The 20338-nt window shown below is 33.9% G+C and overlaps 2 protein-coding genes and 1 long non-coding RNA gene across 6 annotated transcripts; 2 read left to right on the forward strand and 1 right to left on the reverse strand.

The window, feature by feature from the left end:
• Window positions 1-2123: 2123 nt before the first annotated feature.
• Window positions 2124-7440, forward strand: LOC118034516 (uncharacterized). Of its 2 annotated transcripts, none has more exons than XM_035039836.2 (3): window positions 2124-2282; window positions 3553-4389; window positions 5097-7440. In XM_035039836.2, exons 2-3 carry the CDS (start codon window positions 3553-3555, stop codon window positions 6888-6890), a joined length of 2631 nt encoding a protein of 876 aa, XP_034895727.1. In that variant the 5' UTR covers window positions 2124-2282; the 3' UTR covers window positions 6891-7440. The 2 variants fall into 2 exon arrangements, with proteins under 2 accessions (XP_034895727.1, XP_034895726.1); XM_035039835.2 differs by lacking the exon at window positions 2124-2282 and adding an exon at window positions 2300-2536.
• Window positions 7441-8807: 1367 nt separating this feature from the next.
• LOC118034515 (uncharacterized) lies at window positions 8808-13008 on the forward strand. The gene is made up of 2 exons (XR_004685040.2): window positions 8808-9241; window positions 11410-13008. It is a non-coding gene; the product is annotated as an uncharacterized lncRNA (long non-coding RNA).
• A 543-nt stretch (window positions 13009-13551) lies between these two features.
• Window positions 13552-18182, reverse strand: LOC118034514 (mitochondrial thiamine diphosphate carrier 2). 3 transcript variants are annotated; one of them, XM_035039833.2, is made up of 8 exons: window positions 17975-18182; window positions 17652-17870; window positions 17023-17139; window positions 16304-16415; window positions 15667-15794; window positions 14999-15151; window positions 14225-14374; window positions 13552-14061 (listed from the first exon to the last, which is right to left on the reverse strand). In XM_035039833.2, the coding sequence occupies exons 2-8, from the start codon at window positions 17796-17798 to the stop codon at window positions 13843-13845; spliced, it is 1026 nt and encodes a 341-aa protein (XP_034895724.1). In that variant the 5' UTR covers window positions 17799-17870; window positions 17975-18182; the 3' UTR covers window positions 13552-13842. The 3 variants fall into 3 exon arrangements, with proteins under 3 accessions (XP_034895724.1, XP_034895725.1, XP_073268163.1); XM_035039834.2 differs by having other exon boundaries at window positions 17708-18182; XM_073412062.1 differs by having other exon boundaries at window positions 17652-18182.
• Between the last annotated feature and the right edge of the window lie 2156 nt (window positions 18183-20338).

Genomic DNA, 20338 nt, shown 5'->3' on the forward strand with positions numbered 1-20338 from the left:
AAACCAAATAAGAGAAAAATAAAGGATGTAAAAAGCATATAAAAAATCAACAATGAGCTTAGTCTCCAATAAAATAAAGATAAAAGGATAAAATCTAAAAAAACTTTAGCTTAAAAGAACAATAAAAAGAAAAAACAATCGTTAGCGAACATCGTTAAGTTGGATTAATTTTCCAAATTAAAATATGTGAAATTCCAAAATGAGATTAACCAAGAAGCTCAAATCCAAATTAATTCAATGTTGATGGATGAAATTGAGTGTAAGAAAAAAAAAACCAAACTAAAAAATTTAGCAAAGCAAAAAAAAAAAAAAAAAAATATATATAAAATAATATATATATATATATATATCAAAAGAATAATGATAAAATCTAATAGGAAAAAAAATTGATCAAGGATGAAATCATCAAAAACATTACAATATAAAAATTATCTTGGATGACATAAATAATAATTAAAAGAATAAGGAACTAAATAAGATAAATTTTAAAAATCAAATGAGTATGAAATTGAAGCAAATTTCTTGTTTCGTAAGTTACTTCAAATCAAAGAAGTATTAACCAAAAAAATCAAGGACTGAATAGAAAACAAAGAGAAATAAAAGAAAATCAAATGAGAATGAAATTGAATGAAGTTTCTATTTTCATAAGTTATTTGAAATAAAATAAACATCAACCATTAGAGACAAAACTAAAACAAAAGAAGCTAAGGGGCTGATTTAAAAAATTATAGGACATGATGCAAGAATCAAGAAAAAGAAAGGAAAAGAAAAGAAACAAAGAAATGTTTGTCGAAGCCAAACTGAATCTTTATTTTTTACACGCGTCACCTCAACATAGAGGAGACACTTAGACAAATCAAATGATGTCCTAAAATAATATTTTTAGTTGCTAGAATCAATCGCTTACGCCGTCCTAAAGATGATGTAAGCAAGTTGACATACTGTCGTATGACTGGACCAAGTTTTTTTAAATCCCTTTAATTTATTAAAAGGCAAAACCAATCATCACATTAGTCAATAACAAAAAAAAAAAAAAACTAATAATATAATAGCAAAAACATGCCCTTAGATCTATGGCATGAAAATCTAAAACCCAAAAGCAAGGAAATATTTTTACCGTGCAAATGCTAGATTGATAATTTTAATGTGTATTCTATAAGTAAAAATATAAATTTACCTCTAAATAACATCAAACAATGCACTGATCTTAAGTGTGTGATCATGATAATTTACTGTTTAATTTTAAAAATAAATACCCTTCTTATCCTAAATTAATTTAAAAATACTAAAATATTCCCTATTAACTGTTACGATCTTAGGTGTCTTGGATAACATCTTCTCTTTTAGTTTTGTTTATAATTTATAATATGGCATGCGCGCACCTCTCTTTGCTGAAAAAAACCACAATCCCACCACCCTCACGCATCCATGGAGGGTATATCTGTCATTCCAGTAGATGACAAGATCTTCCATCCCCACGCTCATATCTAGCGCGTGGTACACCATCTTCAACAATCCCATTTGTCTTCTCCTAGTAGCAGCACTCTTCTACAACCCCTTGTATTCTCCTCTCTTGCCAACTAATCAACATCCCCAACATATATCATTTGATGATGTGGCAAGTCACGAAAGAGGAATCTAGTTGTGTGACACTTTTCGTCCCTTTACTATGTTATTTTGTCACATTGAACCTCGTACTATGAAGATGTGCAATTAAGTACCTGAGGTATATATTACACTGCGCATGTTTTGTATTATCCAGCTGACTGTTATAGAATAGAAATAATATTAGGAGGCGTGATAGTTAAGAAGGTTTGTCTTTTTTCTTGAGTTCAAATCTTGAGGCCACCCCTTAATTGGTTCGAAGATCCTCTCATTGTTGAATTAAGAAAATCAATGTTTGATGAGTGATGATTTTTAAAGTATTTTTTATTTTAAAATATATTAAAATATAATATTGCTTTTATTAAACTCTTAAAATAAGCTCTACCTTGTTGTGTAACTTGGTCATTAATCATGAAATTCTTAAAAAATATTGTCTTCTTTCGATGAAATGGCATAAAATATTAATCTTTAATGATTTCATTGGAAGATAATATAGTGTCGACTTCTTAAAGAGAGTAAAATAACTATACATAATCTGCGAGTTGAGATATCATTTTTGTCGACGAGAGAGAGAGGAAGAAAAAAAAAAAAAAAGACCTTTGCTCTCATTTCTATTTATTTTTTCCTCTGCCAAGAAGTAAAAGCCTTCTCCTCCATGAACGCCTAGCTTCCTTGAGGCAAGCACCCCTCTTTCTCTCTCTATAACTATATATTTATATATTCATACATGCTGCTGCTGCTGTGTAGTGTGTGTGTGTGTGTGTGTGTTTTTAAGTGGGTATATAAGGTCGCGTTTTGCTTTCTTTTAATCTACAACACGTCAGTCGGTGCGTAACAAAGTACACCCATCTCTTCTCTCCGCCTTCATATTGCTCTCTCGCTTTGTATATCACACTTGGGTTTTGACGGGTTTTGTGTTTTATCAATGGAGGTATAGTAAAAATTCTATCTTGAATGTTTTTGGTTGTTCTTTTTAATTGTTCTAGAGTATCTAGTTTTGGATTTAATGTTGTTAGTCCTCTTGGGACCTGTTTACGGTTTCTTGAAGTATTATGAAGTAGGGCTAGGAGTAGAATTTTGTTGTGGATCATTTTGGGATTCTTGTTTTTGTTACTAGTGAATATTTTCGTGCTCTCTCGATGTGTGTTAGTATGTTTTTGGGACGTTAAGCTTTTGAGTGCTTGTTGTGTTCTGGGGTTTGGGATTCGTTATGGAGATAAAACGATTTAATGTGTGTAATGGGTTCTTCATTTATTTATTTATTTATTTTTTGCTCTGAAAAGTTGGAGTTTTTATTATATGGGATTGCTTTGCTGCTGGTCTTGGGTTGGAAAAGAGATCCGGGGTTGGGGACTTCTGACTTGGTTACTTTGTTTTTACTAACAGCTGCCGGGTTTTATCTCAGTGCATGCATTTTTTTGGGGTCTGGTGATTTTGTGTAAAACTGTGGTTATTATTGTTTTTATGAGTATTGATATATGTAATTTTTGCATTTGCAGCTTATTAAATTTTCTTACGAGGGATTTTCTTTTATTTTACAATACTTTAATTTGGGAAATATTAATTTTGATAAATAAATGAATAAATAAATATTTTGCATATTTTGGCTGACATGGAAAATAATTTAATTCTAGCTAAAAGTATGGATTTTTTTTTTTTAATTCCTAGGAACCTGTTTAAAAAACAGCTAAAAAATTGTGTTTGATTAGTGAAGAAGGATGGATGTTTGAGAAAACTAGAGAACGTTTTTTTCTTTTTTGTTTCTATTTTGGTTGGAAAACATGATCAGTGATGTAGGAGTAAGTGTTATCTTCATAATATTCATCAAGCCTTTGTTTAATTTATTTTTTTCTGACAATGCAAGGCAGGTTTGTGCCTTTTATGTTTTTTTTTTTTTTCCTTTTAAATTTTAATTATCCATCTTTGTTTGTTTGAACTCCTTTGCAGATGGATGCTATCGAAGGGAATTCTGAGTGGAATTGCATTGAAGATGAATCTGCTGAGCAATCACTTTCTCCGGGTATTTGCGATGCCTACAGAGATCCTGAGCTGCTTCCTCGCATTGGAGATGAGTACCAAGCTCAAATTCCAGCTCTTATGACAGAATGTGCCAACCGGTTGCTTGTGGAGAATCCAGCTGATGCAAAAATCTCGTCTGCTACTTGCGATGAGTTTTTGGTTGGGTTGCCTGTATCATTAATGTGGATCAGTGAGGAAGTTGAGAGCATTAAACATGAACCACAAGGTTACCCTTGTGATTTGACTGACACATCCAATAGCAACGAGTCTGTAAAACCTGAAAGCATTAGAGAGGCAAAGATTGTTCCAGGAGTTGACTTGAAAGCTAAGGTTGAGCATATGGATATTACAACGAATGGTGGCATGGAAGTAGGAGAATCTGCAAAGTTATGTTTTCAACCAGAATTAAGTAATGAAATGCCTTTTAAGCTTGGAAGCAAAGTTTACTCCTTAGTTCCTGGTTCTGTGAACAACCCTTGGAGTGAAGCAGAGGAGGACAGTTTTCTTCTTGGTTTATTTATCTTTGGAAAAAATCTTGTTCAAGTGAAGAACTTTGTTGAGAGCAAGACGATGCGTGACATACTTTCATTTTATTATGGTAAGTTTTATAGGTCTGACAGACACCGTAAATGGTCAGAGTGCCGTAAAATAAGAAGCAGAAAATGTGTATACGGACAAAGGATTTTTACAGGATCGAGGCAACATGAGATGTTATCTCGTTTGCTTCCACAATTGTCAGAGGAATGCAGAAATATTTTGCTTGAGGTATTTTATGAAATATTTCTGAATGTAGCACAATCTTTAATGCCAAGATGCACCATTGGGTTTTGATTATTTATAGATCACATGGGCAACTATGCATAAAAGACAAGCACATGCACAGACATATCAGAAAGTCACAAAGCATGTTCCAGATTAGATAATTTCTATCAAGAAATATGTTTTAAGTACTTCTGTTGAACTATTTGCAAATATTATTCTACTGGCTTTTTAGAGCATCACATTATTTGTACAAAATTTGAGAATGTTTCAACTTTCATTACTACAGACAGAATAGGTGTTTGCACTCTATCCATGAATTGACAGATGGAGCTTCTTCAAATTATATGCTATTACAGTACTCCTTTCATCCTTTAATTGTCTTTTTAGGATAGCAGATGTGATAACATAATTGGGAAAGCCGGTTTGCTAATGATTCATTATTGGTTACGTGAAAGTCTAAAATTGCAGTTGTTATTTTTTTTCCACTGAGAATGATTGTTAGATGACAGCATGAAAAGGGTGGTGTGAGCATTGTTTTGAGATGCAAAGTTCACAGTTTCACTGCTGATAAACCTGTCCTATGTTTTAGGCTCTTTCTTCTTTCTTGAGAAGAAATTTTGCAGTGCTTGGCTGTTTTGTTTTGAACTTATCTAGTTTATTAGAAATCCATAATGCACTATCCTTTGAATATTAATTTCATCAATTGACAGGCTGCCAAGGCATTTGGAGAGGGAAAAATGTTGCTGGAAGAATATGTATTCACTTTAAAGTTGACAGTTGGATTGCGTGCCCTCGTAGAGGCAGTGGGAATTGGCAAAGGAAAACAAGACCTCACAGGCTTTACCATGGAGTCTCTGAAGTCTAATCAAGTTGCTCATGTCCGTCCAGAAATACCAACCGGAAAAGCATGCTCAACCCTTACACCTGTTGAAATTATCAACTACCTAACTGGTGGCTATCGCTTAAGCAAAGCCCGGTCAAATGATCTGTTCTGGGAAGCTGTTTGGCCTCGATTACTTGCAAGAGATTGGCATTCTGAACAGCCTAATGATCATGGTTTTGCTGCTGCCTCCAGGCATTCTCTGGTCTTTCTGATCCCTGGCATCAAGAAGTTTTCAAGAAGGAAACTAGTGAAAGGAGACCACTATTTTGATTCTGTCAGTGATGTCCTGAATAAAGTTGCTTTGGATCCAACGCTTCTTGAGCTTGACATTGGAGAAGATAAGGGTGATGGTAGCAAGGAAGAAACCACATGGAACAACAAGACAAATTTGGACCAAGGAGATTTTCCTGGTCAACAACGCCATTGTTACCTCAAACCTAGAACTCCAAGCCGCACTTCAAATGCCATGATGTTTACCGTAGTTGATACAAGTCTTGCCAATAAGGAAACAAAAAAGGTGAGAGAACTGAGGAGCTTACCAGTTGGATTGATGAGCATATCCAACTCCAGAAGTGATTCTGAAGATAGTGATGATGATTCTTCAAAGGAGTCAACTGATGAATCTGATTCTTGTGATAACCTGTGTTCTGATAAGAATAAGAGGACCATGATAAAAACCACAAAGAATGATTTGGACAAGGGAGTATTTTCTGACAGTGAAGGCGTTGAAAATAATGCTTTAAAGCAGAGTTTTCCTATAAATGGTTCAGGTTTCACCAAGGCTCTTGAAGAAATTCCCGAGGACCAGAAAGCTGATAAATGTGATGATGTGCAGATGAAAAGGGCTATCAAGCGCCAAACAACCCGAAGAGTAAGACATGGAGACAGGAAACTTTTGGCCCCAGTGGCAAAACATCTACATGGATTAATTGCTTGTGACCAGACAAAGACAAGCGGTGGTGTAATTAATAGTCATGGGTTAAAACAAGATGAGCTTGGTTGTGCTGGAGAAGGTCCTAATTTTAGAGATGATTTTCTCTCTCGAGTGGATCCACCTGTGGAGAAATTATCAGCTACCAGTTCTTCCAGAGGCAGTCCACATATTAGTGATGAATGCGCTCTCAGCAGTAATTCCTCTGTTGCTGAACATCCTCATGAGAAACTTCAATCCCGGGCATTGATTGACCTGAACATACCTGTAGCTCAAGATGCTGAAACGGAACCTTCAATGATGGAAGTGATGGAAGTACAAGATGATCAAGCAAGCAGGCAAACAGAGGATTTTCAGCGGCAAAAAATCACCACACCGGTAGCATGTGATTCTATTCCTCAGCAGCCACCTAATATGAACAACCGAAGGCACAGCACAAGAAACCGGCCGCCGACCACTAAAGCTCTAGAAGCCCTTGCTTGTGGCTTCTTAAGCATAAAGCAGAAGCGGAAGAGTAGAGATGATTTTTCACTAGATAACCGGATGTCAAGGCCTTCACGACGTGCTCGCAGTAAGATGAGAATCACTGAAAACTTCAGTGTTGATATGACAAATTTTGAAGGAGATGAAAGAAGAAGAAATGGTGGGTGCAAGAGTAACGGAGACATGCTCAGCGAGGTTCAGATTTAAATCACGGGCGGTGTTCCAACCTTGGGCTCCAAGTTTTTTCATTGCTGGTCTGCCAATCTGTACCATAGGAATGAGTCGTTAAGACTCTGGAAGGTTCAGCTCTTCTCAGCTGCTGAAGTACTCAAGACTTGAATGAGGCGGCGCTCCTTTGTCTTGCTTCGAACTGCAACACGCATGGCTGCATGCTAACTTCACAATGATAAGTATAGAAGTATAAACTTTCCAAGACAATGTCTACACTGGACGAAGAACCTTGCGAGATGTCTAACATCAGAAAACAAGATGGGGAAAAGGTTGCTTACAAGTCAAAGTGTTGTTTTTCAACAGCATTTGACAGTACAGATACTTCTTAATCTGAACTCCCATATCACCTTTGCCTAATTGAGGCAATCATTGCCCCATGATCCAACCTAAAGTCCAGTACGGTCTAATCCTCCCTCTCAATGTGTGTTTGTTTTCTGTTGAATTCATCCATAATGAATCGAAGTATTGGTAAGCAGATGGATTCTCGTGTTCTAATGGGGTTTTATCATTTCGTTTTTCAATATTTGCTGCTCTTGAGTTGAATCTACTATTGTGGGACTTGGAGCGTTGAACACAATGACATCTGCCTCTCCTCGTTCTTCTTCTTCCTCTTTTTTTTTTTTTTTCTCTTTAAAAGGGCAATTTCCTCAAAAAAACTGAGCTTATTCATTTTTGAATATTTTTGTAAATTAAGTTGTTTTCTTATGTTTTATTAAAGATAATTATTTTAACCAAAATTTTGAAATTTGGTTTCAGTGATTCTAAATCCTAATTTATTAATTTTAACAAAAGCTATCACTAATTTTTTAAGAAATTGCTCATGGTTTTTGTTTTTCTTTTTTAACACATTCAGCTTAAATTATTTTTCATCATCATTTACAAAAAAAGAAAAAAAAATTGTTTTTCATTATCATACAAACAGTATCATACAAACAGTATTAAAGGCTTGTTTAGGTATGCCGTTGTTATTATTTTTTAAAATATTTTTCATGGTTAAATATATTAAAATAATATATTTTTATTTTTTATAAATTATTTTTTAAGATTAGCGCATTAAAAAAATCAAAACGAATCAAAATATATATAAAAATTTATTTTTAGCAAAACAAAATTAAAATTTTTAAAAATATAATACAACCATGTTTTTAAATATCATCTAAATATATATCCACACTTTCTTAGAAAGGATATTTAAAAGAATTTTCTATTTCACACCCCCTTGTATTAAACCCTAAAAATAATTATAGAAACAGCAAGGAAAATAAAATTCACTGATCCCATAAGCTAATTAATAATTTAAGAAATTGCTCATAGTTTTTGTTCTTTTATTTTTTTAACACATTCGGCTTAAATTATTTTTCATCATCATTTACAAAAAAAAAAAATCGTTTTTCATTATCATACAAACGGTATTAAAAACTTGTTTGGGAATGTGGTTGCAATTGATTTTTAAAGTATTTTTTTTATTAAAATGCATCAAAATAATATTTTTTTTATTTTTAAAATCAGCGCATTAAAAGATTCAAAACAATTCAAAAAATAAATAAAAAATTACTTTTAATAAAAAAAATTAAAATTTTCAAAAACATGATATAATCGTGTTTTTAAATATCCTCTAAATGTATATCCACGCTTTCTTGGAAGAGGATATTTAAAAGAATTTTCTATTTCACACCCCCATGTATTAAACCCTAAAAATAATAATAATAGAAACAGCCAGGAAAATAAAATTCACTGATCCCATAAGCTAATTAATTAAGTAAGAAGGGTTTGAATTAAAAATAAATAAATAAATAAATGGAATGGAGGGGAGGGGGAAAAAAGGGTGAAAAACCATGCAATGCAAGAAGCCACCTTTTTTAGTTCTTTCTAACTAATCAGTGTCACAGCAGAGAAAGACAAAGGAGGATGTTATCCACGTGGCATTCAGAGAAGCCGCCAACGTGTCACCCTCTTTTCTCCTGAAAAATATTATAAAGAAAACCAGCGCGTGTTATCCACTCCTATCTTCTTCTTCTTCTTCTTCTTCTTCCACTCCGTTTCTCTATTTCCTACTACGCTGCCCAAAAGCACGCTCTATCATATTTCCCCGCCATTAAAAAGACAAAATTAAAGGTGGCTGTGGTGTTATTGGCATTGACATTTAATTGCTATAATAAAGAAAACAATAATGGGTTAGGCATTTCGTCGAGCATCTGGAAGAATCCGAGCACCACCAGACCCACCTCCACACGGCGTGAGGCCGCCGTTTACCTCCACCGAAAAGGTTGAGATCTTGAGGAACTCAACTGCCAATCAATTTAACAATGTGAACGTTCTTGGCTCTGGTTAGTTTATCATTTCATGTTACTGCTTCTCTTAAGAGTTTCTTCTTTTTTTTTTGGTAAATGATGAATATTGGTTCATTCCATGAGAAAATAGCACAAATTGAGCTCTATTTTGGGGTTTCTTTTCCTGAACCCAGAAGCAAAAACACATGGAGGAGTTTTTGGGCTATCGAAATTGTATATAGAATCTAACCGTGTTACCCTGGTATGATTTGAAGGGTTTGTTTGGTTTCTGGGATAATTTTGTAAGGCACAAACTGTTGATTAAGAAGAATCTGAAGAGAGAATAGAAAGAATAGAGATAAAAGAAGAATAGCAGATTAAGAAAGAACAGAGAGGGAGAGAGAATAGCTGATTACAAAATTTATCAATTCTCATTGTTACCTTCCAAGTCTCTTACAATTCTCTTTATATACAATGGATTCCCATTCTTTAGGTCAACTAAGTAATCCTAACTGATTACAAGTGTGAATCCATCAATGCACTTGCTGCTGCTTCTTGTTGCACTCCTTCCAGCCTTCATCATATCCTCTGGTTCATGACAATGCCCTCCCCATCAAGAGATTCTTGTCCTCGAGAATTTATATTGAAATCTGGAAACTGCCTTGATAATTCTTCTTGACCATGACATTATTGGATTCCTCTTGCCACATAGGGTTTTTTCAAAAACTTGCATCAACATTGTAGGTTTGAGAATCTTCTGTCACTTCTTGAAAGAAATATGACCAGAAACATTAGGAACGCACACAAGATAACAGGACCAACGATTCCTTGATCGAAAACAAGGATCTTGTGATGTTTATTTGCAGTATTAGGAATAACAGTAGGATTTGGATTTGGATTCAAAGGAAGGAAGCCAAAGCTTCTACTAAAGTTCCAATTCGCCATCAAGTGAAGCTCGGTGCTTTCTTTTGTAGAACTTGAACAACTCATAAACTTTCAAGACACTCAAATCATTCTTGTAATCAATCCCAGCAGTGATCAAAATCTCCACTCTTTAAATCAATACCTTGTAACATTGGTTCAACAATTTTGATTGAATTAAGGCTATCGATATCTAAACAAACATGGTGATCATTTGGATCTTTGAAATGGGCATCAAGCCTGGTGTCAAACTCACTACCCACAAACTTGTTCTTGGTCAACTTAGAAGAATTAACAAGATCCAAGTGCCCTCTAGGCCTTATTGAGAAAGAAGATGTGGTATTGGATTCATCATGACTAATCTCCTTTTCCGTCGCCTCATCTTGTTGTTCCTCTATTTTCATTGGTGAACTCAAAAGAACACCACCACCATTAGTCTTTAACTTTATTCTCACCAACAAGAACAAACTTGCAACTTTCATGCATTTTTGTGTTGATCCTTGGATGTGGTATGGTTCCATCAGTTGTTGGGTCATTCTTTTCACCTGTTATAGACCATTTCTTCCCTTTCTTACAACTTCCTGATTGTTCACCATCGTCTGCAATATAGCCCTTATTGAATCCAATCTTGAATTGAATTGATCGTTCTTCTTGTTTTGTTCTTCTCATTGTCTCTGATATGCTGCTTTCCACTGCAAGAACTCCTCGTGCATCTGTTGCATCTGCTCTTCCAACTTCTTGCTTTGCTTCTCCAGTGCTCTAACCTTGTTACTCTCCACTATAGTTGCTAGATAATTGTTACAATCAATCAAATGACAGTGGATCATTTGTGGCTCTGATACCAAATGTTAAGGCTTGCCTTAACAAACTGTTGATTAAGAAGAATTTGAAGAGAGAATAGAGAGAAAAGAAGAATAGTAGATTAAGCAAGAACAAAGAGGGAGAGAGAGGGAGAGAGAATAGCAGAAAGTTGCAAAATTTATCAATGCTCATTGTTACCTTCCAAGTCTCTTACAATTCTCTTTATATACAATGAATTCCCATTCTTCACGCTAACTAACTAATCCTAACTGATTAAAACTACTAACTAACAGTTATTATAAACTCCTAACTAACATTCCAAGTGTGATTCCATCAATGCACCTGCTGTTGCTGCTTCTTGTTGCACTCCTAGCCTTCATATTCTCTGGTTTGTAACATAGTTAAAGTTGAAATTGAAAACCTGGTATTGGCATTCATTTTCTTGGAGTGTTTCCATTTTGGTCCTTTTCTTATGTTTAAGTTTTGTATTTTTTATGCTGTAGAACACGGAACAATGTGAGAGAAAAACCAGTCTGTGATTTTGCGACTGAAATAACTGAGAATGAACTGGATATGCAATGCGATGTGAGTAGTGTCTTCTTGGTTTCGTCTTTCCAATTATTAATAGTGGCTTGCTAGACACTATTTGCTTGAACTATTTCGTCAATTTGATTGAATTCAGTGCATACCCCCTGCGGTTACTTATGCTCCCTCACATGAGAGTAGGGATGCATGCATATGTGCATTGTATGTTCTGTAAAAAATATATTAGAACTGACCAATTATGTGGCCTCTTTAATGTGCTCAAGAAGATTTGCAAGTCATCTATGTCCTTGACTATAGTTTGATAGTATTAATTGGTTGGTATTGATAATTGATCGTCTTATTGGTATTTAATAAATGATTTATGTTTGTGCTTCAGATATTGAGCTAGTATTTGATAAGGTCTTTTGGATGTTCTTTTTCGTGACTCTCTACATGCTTGTGGGATGCTACTCTTAGGACTGGAACTTGCTAACTTAATATTACTTTCACTTTTTTTTTCTTACCACTCCTCGTGGAAGAAGATGCTCAGAGAATTAGTTCTAACAATGTCCTTGAAGAACGAAATTTTGTTGGTAATCTGATTCTGACCACTAATTGACACTATTTGCTTGTACATAGAGTTGGGGAACTATTCCCCTCCTTGTCTTGTGCTGATATGTAAAATGCCAGTCTTGTATGTTTTATCAACTCCGAGTCATGCAAGGCTTTAGCAAACAGCAAGGTGACAATGGAACTTCCCAGAAGACATCCAGGACCTACATGCAACTTGGGACACCATAAACTTCCATCCAAACCCTTGCATGGATGACCATTGCGTCTGGAAAGGCCACCCCTCAGGTGCTTTTACTATTGATTCTGCATGGGAACTCCCCGCCACGCTTTCATACTCTGGCTTGCTTCTCTAGGTCGTCTGTGCACCGTGAATAGGCTGCACATGGCTGGAATAATAAGAAACACAACTTGCATTCTATGAGGTCTGCATACGGAGACTCATGATCACTTATTCCTCCATTGCCACTACTCTAGCTCCTCGGTATGGGGAACCATCAACAACAAAGCTAACATGCAATGGCCTGCTAGCTCTTGGCATCATCTGCTTCTCTGAGCTTCCACAACTTACCAAAAGAAGAACATCACCAACATGATTGCTCGCCTCCATCTATCCACCATGGTCTACTTCACATGGCAGGAAAGGAACAGCAGAATCTTCAGCAACTGCTACCAGCCCTCTCAGACAACTAGCGAGGAAATCTACTAGCTTATCATAACTCACATAACAAATATGGAGCACAAATGCACCATCCCAGCCCTGATCTGAGATGTTTGGAGCCTCCTGGATCCTTAGAGTAATGCTCCAATGGCTGCATTTCTTTTTTAGTTTTCTAGTTTGTAGTTTTCTTTTTTCTGTTTTCTTTTTTGATTTGGCTAGGTAGTCTTGGAATGTTGCACATTCCAGTCTCCTAGCCTATTTTTGTTTTAGACTTCTCTCTCTTTTTTTTCTTTTTGTACTGTTCCTGTGCCCGTTATTTCAGTTGGTTTTTCTTGTTTCCTGGTTCTCCGAGAAGTATGCCTCTCATTCACTTTGTAAGTTCCTTCTTCTTCAATACAATTAAACCTTTCCCAAAACAAGAAATAGCAAGGTGACAATTTACATTCAATGATGTTGAGGTTTCGCTATGGACTGCACGGACAGGACTTGCCTAATGCAGTAGTTGGCCGTTGCCACCCTGTGGCCTGTAGGCCGTAGCTAGTATGTTTCTGGTCACAAACTTTTTCTCCGGTGATACATGAAGATCCCATGGATTACATTGCTAAGATCCCCAACGTTTATAACCGCTGCAAATTCATCAAACAATGGTCAGATGCCCAAATCAATAAAAAACAGCAATTGGCGACCAAAGTGTAACAAAAAAGCAAAGCCAGAAACTTGAGGATTAAATTCCCGAACAAGGTCCCCTGTAACATTAAGACCAGAATTCATGCTCCATAGCCAAACCATCGTGCTCCAATCCCCTTGATTCCCAAGATCTCAATGTTGAAATCCCGCTTCTACTAAACAATCAAAATACAATCATATAACTAAACCAGCAACAACAGAGTTTCCACCATGTGTGAACAGATTTAGAGATTTAATGAACAGGTCCATGATCTCCAGTGGCATATAAATAGCATTGTCTACTGAAACGTTTACCTACAAAAAACGACCAAACCCTCTAAATTTTATTTTTTACCTCGTTTACTCTACAAGCATAAAATCCAGCCTCTAAAAATGAATAATAAAAAATATAACCACCCCCACTTCCTTCTGCGGGGGCATTCTGAGATTCAAGCAAGAAGAATGGGACGACCAAAATGCATAAAAAGAGAACAGAAAAAATATTTTGTTAGATTCAAGTCAAAATAGACTCCAGCCAGTCTGATGTGAATTCATAGGCCACAAATGTTACAGCACCAGCTGGTGCAGCCTTGACAGTTGATGGGACGATGCCTTTATAAAGACCAGCCCAGCCCTCCGTCTGCAAAATTCGGCGAAGAGCATCAAACATGTTTCTGTAAGCATGATGCTCGACTCGACCACCATACTTTGGGTGCCTCTGTAGTCCTTCAATCTGTAGCAGCCAAAAAACAAAGAAAAATCAAATATCATTGACAGTGCTGTAAGACAGAAATAGATGGCAACAACACTTATTAAAACTCAAGTTTTTTGACTAGCAAATTGATTTGGAACAAAGAGAAGCTTTTAGCAATCAACGTTAAAAATGCATAATCTACCTGGAACCTTTTCTTGACCACATCAAGAGGATGACAGACAAGTTTGGCACATGTGCCAGCTGCTAACCCGCAGATAAAAAGCTGAAAGCTTGAAAGGTTATCATCTGTGCTTATGGAGCTTGTGGTAGACGATACATGATGGTTCCAGGCCTACAATGAATCCTGTAAAATGTATTACCGTCCAAAACAGCTTGGTATGTATGTGTAGAAAGCAGGATGAAATATCCACCAAGTGCATGCAACACAGATAACCTTCTTTCAAAACTCTCTTTAAGAAAATACTTCTTCTCCAGAACAGAAAAGAAATTGCAATTCTTAACCAATTGACCAGCTGTAAAGAACTAAATTTAGACCTTGATGACCGGCCAACGAAATCCATGACAGAATAGCTTCTCCATTGCCATTAAGTTAGCGGCTGCTTTGATAGAAATGACAAGGTGTCTCTCCAGCTTTAACAAGGTGATGTTTTATTTAAAATGAAAAATTATTCATACAGCAAAGCAGATAATTTCAACTGTCTCACTCTCAATATATTTCCACCTATAACAGAATTTTGAATAGTGTTGGTTAAAATTTCAGTGTGTAATGGGTGGATAATCCCAAAAGACCACGAAAGCTATTTTTTTCAAATGTTTTACCAGCACACTAGATTGACTTTCCGACCAAATACCATTCTGGTTCTTCTAATTCCAGATAAAAGTTATTATCCCTTTAAAATCTTACCATGGTCCAGTGCTTAGACACTTGACTACAAAAAGAGATCTGAATTCTTACCATGGTCCAGCGCTTAAATGTATCGTAGGTGCCAAACTGAAGTCCAGCATAAGGAACAATCTCAACCAGTGTTGGGGATAATCCAGCATATAAGCCTCTGAAGCCACGAGTTCTGACAATATCAACAAATGCTGACCTCATCGTTGGATACACCTATTAGGCACTAATCAGTCAAGCAGTAAAATGTAATAAAATCATTCTAAGGTGTCTGGAAATAGTGTCTTTGAGACAAATGAACTGAATAGGGTGAAGTGAATAGAGAATCTATTTTCTTTTTTTCCAAACAAAAAAAAAAGATCCTGGAGATTGTCTAATGCTTATTCTCAAACTCTTTGTTTACACATTAGTAATATTCTTTGTTTCCCTTTTCATCTTTGGATTTTTATCTAATGATCTAGGGCGTAATCCTGGACGTGAAGAATAAAAAAAAATAAGGCTTTTTCCTTACTTGATTTTTATTTTTATTTTTTATTTTTGTTAAATGTTCTTAGAATTTTATCTATTCTACATCTTTAACTATTAGAAAATATAGACACTCTTTTATGCAGTCAACTTATTTCTGCATAGCTGATACTTCCACTAATCAAAATCATCACAGGGAAAATTCAAGAGAGCCACCCAAGTCTCTTAGAGAGCATAAGAATGACTCGAATAATCATATTCTATACCTTAGGTTCACCCTGTGAAGCTAGTATGGTTCTTAGAAGATCAAATGGGTACGATCCAACTGTAGCTGCACACCCTGCTAATGCTCCGCTGGCATAGGAGAGGTAAGGACTCAACTGAATATGATCCTCTGCATCATATTAAGCAAACAGGCCATAACTAATAAAAGAGAGCTTCAGGATACGTAAACAGGACAGATATTAAACATTTCATCACCTCCTGTGCCATCGTATTTTCAAATAACATTGATACAATGACCTTAACTAGCATTAGGTATAAATATAATAAATTGACAGTCAGAATCTGGACCTTATGACTCTAAACATACAGTAGAGCATAATACAAGTAGATTTTCCAGTAAAATAACCTGTCACCATACATAACTTCATGCTAATGTATTACAAAATTTGAATCAGTTTTATGTCAATCTGCATGTTGAATCAATCCATGAGCAAGGGAAAACAAAATAAAAAATGAGGTCATATTTGATTTGTACATGTCTATGTCATCCATTCACTAGTAAAAAATATTTTCATTATGTTCAAAAGAAACCTTTAATGACAACAGCTAAACTACATAATAGAACATTCATTGCCAGAATCAAATTTAGAGATGATATTAATCTGTTTATAATTATACCTGTCTTAGAAGAACCGGCAGCAAATGTTTTCAATTTGTGCAACACCGCAAATTGTATGGCAGTGTATGGCATAACCATAAGTAAAGCTGGGACATTTCCACGCCAAAAACCCTACAGCATGCAATCATCTTGGATAAAAAGCAGGAAAATGGTAGATAGCCTTCACAAAATTATTTTATGAAAATATCTAGAATGAACTCCTAAGAATAATATTTGGAAATCATAAACCATCCACTATACACAATAGCATGGAGTGAAGGAACTGTGGTATGTAGCAATGTGTACAATATCTACCGCTGAGATTAGTAGCTAAAAGAAAAGCAAGTTTCATTTACCTTTACTACCTGAAGAACATGGATAGATAAGTTAAAAAATCACATTCTCAAATTCTGGGCTCAGATCCCTCTAGTTATCAAAAAAAAATAAAAATTCCAATCCTCAGAAAAATGGAAAAGGAACCTACATTTGAAAGACATTCCATCACTTTAATATTTATACCACACATCGACTGAAGCTAAAACATAAAGTTGGTAAATTGGGAGTAAACCGCCTGGGGTTCAGCAACCCTGCTTCTGTAAGGTTCAAATCATTGGCTTAGATTTCTAAATACTCATCTACAACAAGTACCATTAAATCACCAACTGTGTACCAATTTTGATTTACACTATTCAAATAAATCATCCATTCAAAAATAATAAACAGAAAGAATGCATCATACCGGTAAACCTTCCTCTCTAAATATATCCTTTGTTGCTTGCAACATTCCTGTGTACTTTGATGGTGCAGTCACATTACTGCGAACCAATGCCCACAAAGACGTTGGCTCCAGTTGAACCTGTCAACAGATACACACCGCAACATTTTTCTTAGTGTCACCTCTCGACACTTTTGGACTCATAAAATAACTTATATACAACCATGCATTTGAAAGACAAACACACAATAACTAACACCAATATATAAATTAACATGCAGATCTCCTTAGTGTACAATAGCAGAAACCCCTTTTCAACTAAAGATCTATATTCCCCATTTCCAGGCCTCCATCATGAACTTTAAATTCTTATTCAAGTTGCATATTAATTCCATTCACATGAGCAACAGAACTTTACAGATATACTCTATTGAAAAGTGTCCATTAGAGAAACAAACATTGACAACTTTTTTTTTATCAAACAAACAGAACCTTACAGAACAATTTATCAAGACAGTGAAAACACCAAACAAGAAAGTACAAAAATCGCATTGTTTCATTGAGAAAAACAAAAACCCATCATAGCAAAACAATCAATTTCAAACCCACATAATTCAACAATTACTAATAATAATAACAATTAAAAAAAGGACCTGGAATCTGATCTTGATGACATCAAGAGGAGATGTAACAGTACGTGAAATACCACCTGCAATAGCACCTGCTGTTGCATCTATTAACGCCCTTTTTATCTGCCCTCCTCCATCTGCTGTGGCTGGCTCCTCCCCTTCCATTCTCATTATTACTGATTAAATATCCCCTGAACCGAACCGAACGCCCCCTTTCCCTTTCTCAAGAAATATCAACAATAACTTAAACCCAAAAAAGAAAGACCAGTCAGTTTAAGGAAAAGAGGAGAAAAAACTGAAAATGCTGCAAAGATTTAGATAGGGTTTTCAAAAGAATCTCGTGATACTTGACTCATCAAGACTGACTGGTCAGAGACGAAGCCATTTCTGTTTTTTTCTTTTTTTGGGGTTTGGTAAACGCATGCCACCTTATTAGAGGATTTTTGAGCGGCTGGTTGAGAGAGATTTTGCTGGGTGTTTGTTAGAGAGGAGGAGGAGACTCAAATGTCCTAGAATCTTTTGTGGTTCTTGTTTTTTTACAACAATCATTCTACTTCAATTTTGGCCTGTCAAATCGATTACAAGAATATTTGTTTTTAAATATTCTTTTCAAAGCGCGGTAAAATCTATTTTTAAAAGTATATTTATTTTTAAAAAATATTAAATGAATATTTTATTTTATAATTTAAATGGTCTTAAAAATAAATAAAAAATTCTGAAAAAATACTTTAATTTATTTTCAAGAATTTAAAAAAAAAAATACCATGCATCACAATACTAAACACATAAAATACTTTTAAATTATTTTTTACTTAAAAAATCCATCAAATTAAAGTTTTTTAATTATTTTTTTAATAATTTTAATGTACTGATATAAAAATATATAAAAAAATTTATTTTAATATATTTTTAATTAAAAAATACATCACACTAACCAAACATACACTAATCTCAATCAAATATTTTTATTTTGAAATAATATAAATTTATTATAAAATATTTTTTTAAATACTGATTTATATATATATATATATATATATATATATATATCTTAATTTTCATTCTTTCAATAAAATATATATTTTTCCCTCCATATATCTATTTTTTTTCTATCTTTAACACAAAATCAAACGCAATCTAACACAAAATAATTTTCCTCAATAATATGTGGTACTTTAACCTTTCTCGAGGGTCATTTGATGTTATATTGAAAAGTGTCAAAAACACATATAAAAAAATAAAAATTATAAATAAATTGAGAACTCATGATAATAAGTTTTTTATTTATTAAAATTTACCGATGCATAGTCTTATAAAATATTTGTATGATAGAACATTCAAATTTGAATATACTCTAAAATTTATTTTTAAAAATATTTTCTTCCTTATAGATGGCCCAAGATTTAAAACAATTTATTAATAGTAATTTATTCCTTAATTGTTTGTTAATGCATATGTATAGTTTAAAATTTATTTTGTTATTATATGTGGCAATCTGGAATGGATATTAGTATTAAGTATTTAAAAATTAGTTATCAATTAATCTAATGTGTGTGATTTACAAAATAATTTTAATCATTAAAGATAAAAAAAAATAAGTTCAATTTAAAAGAAATACAAGGGGTAAGCAAAAAAACCAAAAAATTGATTAAATGGAAAAAAATCAAACCGTGAAAAAAATCGATTAAACCGATTAAAATTTTAAAAAAACTGACCAATTCAGTTTTGGTTTTATATGCCTGAACCAAAAAAACCGAATCGATCCCAAACCGGAAAAAACCAAGCCAAATAAAAAAAATCAAGTCAAATTAGAAAAAATTGAGCAAAAACCGAAAAAATCAAGTCAAACCAGTTTAAACCGGTTTTTGTTTTAAAAAAATGGAAACCAGTCAGTTTGAACTGGTTTTGGATTTTTTTTTTAAATTTGGTTTGGTTATTTTTATTTTATAAAAACCAAACCAAACTGAAAATCATCACCTCTAAAAAATACATCTAACAGTATCTTAAATATAAATAATCAAGTTTTATTAGGTTATGAAGCAACACTCTTTGTCTAAAAAGTTTGATATTTATAATTTAAGAAATATTTAGTTCTCTCAAATTAAATGTGATAATCTAAAAATATAATACGTTAGTTGATGATGATTTATCAATACAATATTCGTAACTCAAAAAATATATTAATTTTGTATAAATATTGAAAGGAAATATATAATAGATAACATATAGTTTTTTATAATCTATTATTGAAAATATCATTATTTCATGTTTTAAGTTGTGCAAATATCGAAACAATTTTCTACTCCCCTTTAATACATGTCACAATTTCTTTTTAAAATGTCAATAATGTAAATTTATTAATTAAATTATTTATCAATTTAATGTGATATCCATTTTTTTCTTACAACATAATCAATAAATCTTATTTTTAACTTATTTCTTTATTTATTTCTTTATTTATTTAAATATAAAACATGATTTGTCAGCTAAATTCATAACAATACTGGAGCCCGTTCACAAATATATTAAAAAAAAAGAGTTTAACACATAAAATATTGATGAAGATAACATGTAATTAATAGCCCGTTCGCAAATATATTAATAAAAAAGGGTTTAACACATAAAAAATTGATGAAGACATGTAATTGATAAAGTTTTCTAACTAGGCTCGATTATATTGCTATATTGCGGTCATACTAAAAATTTTTTAA

This window comes from Populus alba, chromosome 10 (genome assembly GCF_005239225.2).
Source record: "Populus alba chromosome 10, ASM523922v2, whole genome shotgun sequence".
Taxonomy (NCBI): Eukaryota; Viridiplantae; Streptophyta; class Magnoliopsida; order Malpighiales; family Salicaceae; genus Populus; species Populus alba.

Excerpts from the sequence above, each read along its gene's own strand:
- LOC118034516 (XM_035039835.2), top strand. Across the intron at positions 4,390-5,096 it reads GCAGAAATATTTTGCTTGAG|GCTGCCAAGGCATTTGGAGA; the intron begins GTATTTTATGAA and ends ATCAATTGACAG.
- LOC118034514 (XM_035039833.2), bottom strand. The coding sequence starts at position 17,798 with ATGAGAATGGAAGGGGAGGAGCCAGCCACAGCAGATGGAGGAGGGCAG. Across the intron at positions 15,795-16,303 it reads TGCCGGTTCTTCTAAGACAG|AGGATCATATTCAGTTGAGT; the intron begins GTATAATTATAA and ends AATATGATGCAG. Across the intron at positions 15,152-15,666 it reads CTTCACAGGGTGAACCTAAG|GTGTATCCAACGATGAGGTC; the intron begins GTATAGAATATG and ends AGTGCCTAATAG.